The sequence below is a fragment of the Engraulis encrasicolus genome, unplaced genomic scaffold (assembly GCF_034702125.1).
Source record: "Engraulis encrasicolus isolate BLACKSEA-1 unplaced genomic scaffold, IST_EnEncr_1.0 scaffold_55_np1212, whole genome shotgun sequence".
Taxonomy (NCBI): Eukaryota; Metazoa; Chordata; class Actinopteri; order Clupeiformes; family Engraulidae; genus Engraulis; species Engraulis encrasicolus.
Window position 1 is genome coordinate 263,954 of NW_026945873.1, and position 10,000 is coordinate 273,953.

A 10,000-nucleotide genomic window follows, 5' to 3' on the forward strand; every position below is an offset into this window, starting at 1 on the left:
CCCATGTCACTCCTCTATTTATTGAGTTGCATGGCTACCGACCGCAGCCCGGATCAAGCACGAGGCATTGACCCTTGTCTACAAAACCATCACAGGAACGGCCCCAGCTTATCTGAAGGACTTACTAACGCCTTATGGTACTGGAAGAGAACTGCGCTTGTCCGGCACAAGCCGTCTGGCTCTGCCAGCCAGTCGCTCAAGGTACTCCCAGTCAAAACTGTTCTCCGTTGTTGTACCCAAGTGGTGGAACGGTCTCCCAGAGGCAGCAAGACTAAGCACATCTCTTGCAGCCTTCAAGAAACAAGTAAAGACCTTCCTCTTTCTTGAGTATCTACTAGACTAATGCTTGAGCTGGCCTAGCCCCAGGGCAGACTCTTGACATGATGTCTTGACATGATGCCTGCCTGATGGGTAGTAAACAACTCAGTTCATCTGACTGCTGACCTGCTGACCTGCTGACGTCACTTCCGCTTCCGGATCAAGCTATTCCCGTCGAGGAGCTACTCAGACGAAATTAAGTTTATTCTCGTTTATCTCCTAAAAGCTTTGTCTGAATCTTACAACTACAAACAACTGATTCGATGTAGTATTACTTTAGCGCTACCTTGTTATCACTCTTACAACAACATAAGCACATAGGCTAACCTCCCCACCATCCAAATAGATTTTTGCTTTCCACCAGGCTAGCCTACATAACTTTTTTTTTTTTCACGCCGAGCCCTATTCGGCTTTAGTTTCACCTCACCTCATAGTCAATTTTGCAACACTACACCAACTATCTCGCAAAAATAACCTTTTCTGCTGCATCCGCAGACCTAATTATGGCCAACTCTACCTGCGCCTGCAGTGATCTAGCTAATGCTAATGAAAGACTAGCCAAAGCCAACATGACGATTGAAACACTTAGACGTGACATTCGCCGGCTACAATGCGAGGTAGTCATAAAATCCCATAACACCACGTTGAAACACCAAACCAGTAATACTAGCGCCAACCTAACTACACTATCTTTTTTCCCCAGCCACAGCAAACACCAGCCGAAGTCCCCCCCGAATCCACCGTGCTCCACTCCCGCGCGTCGTAGCTGGACGGAGGTGGTTAACGGCGGCAGGGGAGTACTGCAGAAATGTTCACCACCTCTAGTGACTAGCAATCGTTTTTCTGTACTTGACTCAGTCATCGATGCAGAAACTGATCCTGTCCCCCCCTCCCACCAGGTGCCCAAGCCTCTACCACAAAGAGTGCGACCCAGAAGCCGTCGGACCCTCGCTACCCCCAGGCAAATCACCCGAGAGCAGCCTGCCCATTCAGAACCCCGGCGAACATCAACAGTCCTCATAGGATCTTCGATGGTTCGCCACGTAACCCTACGAAACGCCCAGACGTGGTGCCTACCTGGAGCTCTCGTAGCCGATGTCCAGTCGAATGTGCCGGACGCGCTGTCACAGTATCCTACTGCCACAACTCTCATCGTCCACGCAGGCTCCAATGACATCCGGCTGCAGCAGTCTAAAAAACTTGAGTCCGATTTCCTCTCCCTTATTAATACCCTTAGCAGCACTGGAAAAAAATACGCTATCTCAGGCCCCATCCCCTCTGTTTGTTTCTCTGCCTTCCAGTTCTCCCGAATCCGCCAACTGCACGTCTGGCTGATGAGACACTGCCGCCAAGAAGCCATTCCCTACGTTGACAACTTCTCCGCTTTCTGGAATCGCCGTAACCTCTTCGCACGAGATGGAAGGCACTTAAACAGATCTGGCGCTCGTCTCCTCGCGACCAACCTAGAGCTGACCCTCGAAGCCCACCGGTCCTTGGATTGACTAACAGGTGTTTCAAATCCAAAGCACTACACCAATTTAGACACTGCGTGCCCAACAGAGAGTTCCCCTCTAGCTATCCACGCTGTCACTAGAACTACCCGTAGGAAAGCTCGCAGATATAGACCCTCTGGTTGTGTACACAACAACCTAATTACGATTGCACCTGAACGCATAAACAATAGCTCTACTACTTTGAATGTTAATGCTGCATTACTTAACGTGCAGTCCTTGACCAACAAAAGCTTCGTAGTAAACCAGCTGGTCTCGGACAAAAACATAAGCTTTATGTTCCTTACCGAAACATGGCTTAAAGACGACGGGGCTGCTACTTTTATTGAGGCTTGCCCTTCCGATTACAAATTCCTTCACGCCCCGAGACCAAAGAAACGAGGCGGAGGCGTAGCCATACTTTTCTCCAACAAATTTAATTGTACTAAGATGAATCTGGGCTCTTTCTCTTCATTTGAATACTTGGCAATGAGGGTCCAAGCAAACCTCAAACTGATCATTATTGTTCTGTACCGTCCACCGAAATTCTCTTCGTCATTTCTATCTGATTTCTCCACCTTCATGTCGGACGTACTTACTAACTATGACAAAGCAATAATTGCTGGCGACTTTAATATCCACGTAAATAAATCAGATGACGCAATAGCCAAGTCTTTCTTAGACACATTAAATGGATTCGGTGTCGTCCAGAATGTTACAGAACAGCCTACCCATCGAAAAGGCAACACACTTGACCTTGTTATTTCACATGCACTTGACATCAACAATATATCGGTCACGGACGTCGGCCTCTCCGACCACCACTGTGTGTTTTTTGATTTTGACATTTCAACACAAATTAGCACACCCAACAATGTCATTCACAGACGACGCATTAATGCCTCTGCTGAGCTTAAGATTTCAGACCTCATCAAATCAGGTGACCTACTAAATGGTCACTGCACACCTGATGAAATGGTTGATAGCTTCAACAACAACTTAAGAGGAATTCTAGATAACATAGCTCCAATTAGAACGACGACAAGAACCAGAGCTAGGTATTCACCTTGGATGAATGACTCACTTAGAGCCTTAAAAAGAAAATGCAGAGTAACCGAGCGTCTTTGGAGGAAAACTAAATTAGAAGTCCACAGACAATCCCTTAGGGATGAGATCTCCTCCTACAATAATGCGGTACGCTCAGAGAGAAAAGCATATTTTTCCAAAATCATAACAGACAACCAGCATAATGCGAAAGTTCTTTTTTCCACTATTGACCACCTGCTTAATCCAACACATAGCAATAACAACCTAAATGCAGCATCACATGCCAAGTGCGAGGAATTTGCTAGATTTTTTAATAAAAAGATTGCCGACATTAGAGAAGGCATCCAAGGTGGAAACGCAGCAACCTCTGTCGCCCACTCAGGCGATACACCGAGGGGAGGGTTAAACCCCCCTAGGAGACCTGAGAGCTTCCAAAAGTTTTGTCCAATTACAGAGGACGACCTCTGTAAAATAGTCAGGGAAAGTAAGCAGTCTACCTGCAGCCTTGATGCGATCCCCACATATCTGCTAAAAAACGTACTTGGTTGCTTAGCAGCACCTTTACTGCAAATTGTTAACACCTCTATGCTTACAGGCATTTTTCCAAGCTCATTCAAAACAGCCATGGTAAAGCCACTCCTAAAAAAGACAAATTTAGATCAGAATTCTTTAAACAACTACCGACCTATATCAAACCTCCCCTTTATAAGCAAGGTACTAGAAAAAGTTGTATTTAAACAGCTTAATCAACATCTGGCTGGGAATGATATCTTGGAAAAATTCCAATCAGGCTTTAGAGCCAACCATAGCACCGAAACAGCACTAACCAAAATAATAAGTGATCTTAGGCTCAACACTGCCGCAAACAAAGTTTCAGCACTTATCCTCCTCGACCTCAGTGCCGCCTTTGACACGATAGACCACAACATACTAATTGACCGCCTTGAATCTTGGGTAGGCTTGTCCGGTCACGTCTTAGAGTGGTTCAAAACATATATTACAGGAAGACAGTTTTTTGTCACCATCGGAGAATACGTCTCCAACAAGTATGATGTGCCTTTTGGAGTTGCTCAGGGTAGTTGCTTGGGCCCTCTCCTCTTCTCTCTCTATATGTTGCCCCTGGGCTCCATCATCAGAGAGCACAATGTTGATTTTCATAGCTATGCCGATGACACTCAACTATATATCTCTGTCGAGCCTAGCCAAACCACTGCCATTCATGCCTTGACTAAATGCATGTCTGCCATTACAGATTGGATGAACAGTAACTTCCTAAAATTAAATGAAGATAAAACTGAAGTGTTGCTCATTGGGCCTAAGAAAAAACGTGAAAAACTCCACTCAAGCCTAGGTGACCTAAGCATACACATTAAAGATAAGGTTACTAGCCTAGGTGTGGTCATAGACTCGGATTTGAGCTTTGAGCCTCACATCAACAAGATAACAAAATCTGCTTTTTTCCATCTTAGAAATGTCAACAAAGTGCGCGGCTTGGCCCCCCGACAAGACGCTGAGAAACTTATTCATGCCTTTGTCACCAGTAGGATAGACTACTGCAATGCTCTTTTCTCTGGTCTCCCAAAAAATTAATTGACAAATTGCAACTCATTCAAAATTCTGCGGCAAGAATCCTAACAAGAACCAGAATGAGAGAGCACATCTCTCCTGTCTTGGCAGACCTGCACTGGTTACCTGTCTCATACAGAATCGACTTTAAGATTCTGCTCACAGTATTTAAAGCATTAAATGGACTTGCCCCTAGCTATATCTCAGACATGCTCTCTTTTTATGCCCCTGCTCGAGCTCTCAGGTCCACTGATGCCAAGCTGCTAAGGACCCCCACCCCCCCGCAGAAGAAGATCGGCGACGCCGCGTTTGCCTGCTATGCGCCCAAGAGATGGAACACCCTCCCCATCGAGATCCGATCAGCCACCTCCGTCGACTCCTTTAAGAAGCAGCTGAAGACCCACCTCTTCATCCTTGCCAACTCCTAGCTGCCAAGACGTCATAGTGTCCCAGCCGCCGCAGCGCCCTTACTACTCGCAATCCAGCCCTGGCAGGGGGCTCCCCTAGGTGGCCGCTGGTCTCTGCCTGAGGTTTCTTCCTGACTACAGGGGGTCTTTTTTTCTCAGACCTCACTGAGCTTTTTTTCCCCCTCACAAACTATGAATCAAGCGAAAGGGAGTTTTTCCTCACCCCTGATGCCACCAGGGGCCGCACCTGAGCGCCCAATCTCTGTGTGACTATCTATGACTTATGATAGGCCCAGCCACTATGGACCTTACACATCTAAGAATCCTGGTCCTAACCTACGTTGACCCTATGACTCTACATTCTCTGTCTATCTCTTCTTCCTCTGCCTTCCTGCTTTTTCTGCCTCTCCTCTATACCTCTCCTTTTAAATCTATCTCTCCTCTCCTTTTAAATCTATCTCTAACAATGTTTTTTCCCATTTGTTAAGCACTTTGAGTTACATGCCTTGTATGACACAGTGCTATACAAATACAATTATTATTATTATTATTATTATTATTATGTGTGTGTGTGTGTTGTGTGTGTACTCATTATATATATATATATATATATATATATATATATATATATATATATATATGAACTAACTCTTCTTTGCAACTGGACTTGGTACTTGGAACTGGTATTTGATTGTGATGTTGGCTTGATTATGTCCTCTTTTGAAAGTCGCTTTGGTAAAGCGTCTGCCAAATGCAATGTAATAATGTAATGTGTGTGATGTATCTAACGTGTGTGTGTGTGCGCGTGTGTGTGTGTGTGTGTGTGTGTGTGTGTGTGTGTGTGTGTGTGTGTGTGTGTGTGTGTGTGTGTGTGTGTGTGTGTGTGTGTGGCTTACTTGTCGTGCAGCATGCCGATGTTCTGTCGAGATGAGCTGCCTCGTCGAGATGAGCTCCCGGTAGCCTAACTTCGACTATTTAAGCTGCCTCGTCGAAATTAGCTACCTTGATTTTCATTCCGTGGAGACGATAACTTGCCAATAAAATAATGATTGTTTATTGGCCACAATTATTTAGTAGGCTACAATTTTAAAACGAGCAGCGTGTCTCGTCCGACTAGACTTTTCCAGAGAAGTTTCTAATAATAGCCAACTATTAGCTAATAACTTGCCTATACAATAGGCCTATTGTTTAGGCTATTTTATTTAGTAGGCTACTATTTTAAAACAAGCAGCATGTCTCGTCCGCACCTTTAGACTTTCACGGAGAAGTTTCTAATAACCAACTTAATATTATAGCTTAGCTTATAGGAAGGCTTTAGAAACAAACACAGCTAATTTGAAAAAAATCTACAAATATTTAAATCCACGCTGAATGCTTCTGTTCCCAGGACATGACACGAATCATAATCTAGCCTAAGTGAGAGAACTTTTGCTTCGCATTTGGTAGGTCTGCATGTTTCGGGCTGGCGTGTGCCGTATAAGAGATAGACAGGTCATCAGCTGGGAAAATTAGGCCTTTCGTCCTACCGCACTTTTCTCTGTGGATTACTGACCAGAAGGCCTATTGGAAGAAATTAAAACATGGGGCCACGCCAATTTTTGCTCAGAATTCAATATGGCCGCCATTTTCCAAAATGACTTGTTTTCATGCATTATTACATTGTACTATAAGGTGATATTCATGAAAGATTAACTACTGTCATCACTATTCTGTCCTATTTCCTTACATACATGTTTACAAAGGTTGACTAATCTAAAACAAATGAAAATAAAGTTGGCCACCTTGCAATATCCAAAGGAAAGCGCTGAAAATAATGATTGAAATGTACATAGAGAGTCTATGGCTGGGAAAATTAGGCCTATTGTCCTGTCAGGGTTTTCACAGTGGATTACAGACCAGAAGGCCTATTGAAAAAGATTAAAACTTGGGGCCATCTATGTCCTCCAAAATTCAAAATGTTCTCTGTTTTTCAGAATGGCAGACTTTCACACATTTTCTCAATACTGTAAGGCCATAATTATCAATAAAGATTACCTATTTTTCAGTTAAATTGTCCTATCTCCTTACAGACGTGAGTATAAAGGTTGTCTATAAAAAGGCATGAATATATATATCTCGCCACTTTGAAATATCCAAAGGAATGTTGTCAAATGATTGAATTTCACAAACACAGTGGACTGCTGAAAAAAGGCATATTGTCCTGCCAAACTGTGTGTGTGTGTGTGTGTGTTTGTGTGTGTGTGCGTTTGTGTGTGTGTGTGTGTGCATGCGTTTGTGTGTGTGTGTGTGTGTGTGCCTGAGTGCGCTTTTCTCAAGTGTTGTATGGCCAGTGTGCTTCTTTACATACACTGACATAGACACAGTAGACCGGGTGTGTGTGTGTTGGGGGGATGGGGGGGTAGGGGGGACCGAATGATGTGGAGGAGCGTGGGGATGAATGAGGGGATGAGCGGGGTTAGGGGGTTAGAGTGGGGGGTGGAGGAGAATGAGTCGAGTTGAATTAGGGGGTGGGGGGGCAGAATAGTGTGTGGGGGGATGAGTGAGGTGGTGGGGGGGGAATAGTGTGGGGGGTTCAGGGGGGCAGAATAGTGTGTGTGTGTGTGTGTGGGGGGGGGTAAGTTCAGTCGCCTTGGTGTTGACCTGCCAAACTTTTCACATTGGATTGGGGGTGGGCGAGTATTTTGTGGAGGGGTGGGGGAAGAATGAGTCAGGGGGGCAGAATAGTGGGGGGTGAGTGAGGGGTGGGGGGGCAAAATAGTGGGGGGGGGGCAGAATAGTGTCTGGTGGGGAGATGAGTGACTGAGGGGTGGGGGAGGCAGAATAGTGTGTGGGGGAAAGACACTGTAGAGCGGGGGATACGCGCGGGCACACACGCACGCACACTCAAAAAATGTAGGCCTGAAAAACTTTTGGTCAGTAATCTAATGTGAAAAGTTTGGCAAGTCAATAGCCTTTTTTCAGCAGTCAACTGTGTATGTGTAATTCAATCATTTTCTGACAACAATCCTTAGGATGTTTCAAAGGGGAAAGATATATATTTACATCAATCATTTGCCAACCTTTGTACTCATGTCTGTAGATAGGAGATAGGACAGAATTTCACTAAAAATAGGTTGTCTTAATTGATAATTATGGTCTTACAGTATTGAGAAAAATGTATGAAAGTCTGCCATTCTGAAAAACAGAGAACATTTTGAATTTTGGAGCACTTTTGAGATGGCAACCAGCTGGTGAATCTTTTTCAATAGGCCTTCTGGTCTGTAATCCACTGTGAAAACCCTGACAGGACAATAGGCCTAACTTTCCCAGCCATAGACTCTCTATGTGCATTTCAATCATTATTTTCAGCACTTTCCTTTGGATATTGCAAGGTGGCCAACTTTATTTTTCATTTGTTTTAGTTTAGTCAAGCTTTGTAAACATGTATGTAAGGAAATAGGACAGAATAGTGCTGAAAGTAGTTAATCGTTCATGAATAACACCTTATAGTACAATGTAATAATGCATGAAAACAAGTCATTTTGGAAAATGGCGGCCATATTGAATTCTGAGCAAAAATTGACGTGGCCCCATGTTTTAATTTCTTCCAATAGGGCTTCTGGTCAGTAATCCACAGAGAAAAGTACGGTAGGACGAAAGGCCTAATTTTCCCAGCTGATGACCTGTCTAAGAAGTTTGATGCAACGTCGGGTGTGGGAATTAAATTCCTTGCATTTTCTTTAACAGAGACAGCTGTCTACATTTTTAGATGATATGGGTGTTAGTTAGGAGAAGTGAAACGCAACGAGAGAAAACATGGGCCTAGGTCAGATTTTCTTAAATCAGTAGGGTCGATTATTTATAAGTTTTATTACATAATTAGAAGAAGTTTGAAGCGGGGTAATTTTGCGTAAGGAAATTGAGAGGGTGTGCGCTAAAAATGACCAAGTGCGGTTGTGCATCTCTCTCACCAGCATCTGTGGAAAGGATGTTTCCCTGTTCTGCAACCCTACACCTATTAGCGTTGCGTTGCGTTGTTGCAGTTGATAGCCTGTATCACATGCTCAAGATCAGCTGTTCGGTAGCTCAGCTCGATGGGCAATCAGCCGCAGAAGTCGCGGTGTGGAGGTGCGCATGCTCAGTAGCTAAAAGGAGCTCATCTCGACAGGGAGCTTATATTGACAGGACACCGGTGTGTGTGTGTGTGTGTGTGTGTGTACCTCTATGGCTAACTCGTCGTGCAGCATGTCCGTGTCTGGGTCTCCTAGAGGGACGTCCTTCACCATCACATTCACACACTTCTGCTCCCCACCAGGCCTGAAAACACACACACACACACACGCACGCACGCACACACGCACGCACGCACGCACGCGCGCGCGCACACACACACACACACACAAAAGCGTGTACAGACAGACACATAGTTCAAGGTTGTGTTTCAACTTCATTTAAACAAAAAAAAAATACTTTCTTTACAATTTAATATTGCTGAAAATTTCAATAATAATAAGTGTGTGTGTGTGTGTGTGTGTGTGTGTGTGTGTGTATGTTATGTCATGTGTGTGTTGTCGTGCTTGCGTGCGTGTATGCATTTGTGTGTATGCGCGCGCGCGCGCGCGTGTGTGTGTGTGTGTGTGTGTGTGTGTGTGTGTGTGTGTGTGTGCTTGCATGGGTGTGTGTGTCTATGCGTGTGTGCGTGCATCAGTGTTACTTTCGTCAACCAGGACGATGACGAAAATATTTCGTCAACACCCCTTTTTCCCATGACGATGGCGCATAAAAATTGCTTCCAGAAAATAAAAATATGACGAAAATAAAAATTGATTTTCGTTAAGGAGACTAAGACGAGACAAAATTTACAAGCCATGGACAAATGGACATTAAAAATGTAATTGTTTAAAATTAATTTGTAATTGTTATTGTTTCTTGAACTTCATAGAAGATTAAGCGCTGTTCCCCTGTTTGTCTCTACAGGCAGTGCCTGACGCGGGCGCGGCTCAATCAGCCTAGTTCATTGAGTCCTGTTCAGTTGAGTATAGGTCCTAAAATGTTTCCCAGAAAGAGAAAATGAAATAGCCGACGTTGAGGCAAGTGTTAATTTTGAAACATGTTCAACAACCTTTTTGTCCATAACGAAGACGTGTGTGTTTGTGCAGTCATGATAATAGTGCTACCGTCACTCGCGCCAAT

General features: G+C 44.4%; 1 protein-coding gene across 1 annotated transcript in view; it reads right to left on the reverse strand.

Moving 5' to 3' along the window:
- The window catches only part of il1rl1 (interleukin 1 receptor-like 1), a 36,663-nt gene extending 27,545 nt beyond the window's left edge, over positions 1 to 9,118 (reverse strand). The window contains exon 1 of the mRNA XM_063193732.1: positions 9,028 to 9,118. Within this exon, the coding sequence (XP_063049802.1) occupies positions 9,028 to 9,093 (66 nt within the window). The 5' untranslated portion in view covers positions 9,094 to 9,118. The remainder of the gene's footprint in view (positions 1 to 9,027) is intronic.
- Positions 9,119 to 10,000: the final 882 nt, after the last annotated feature.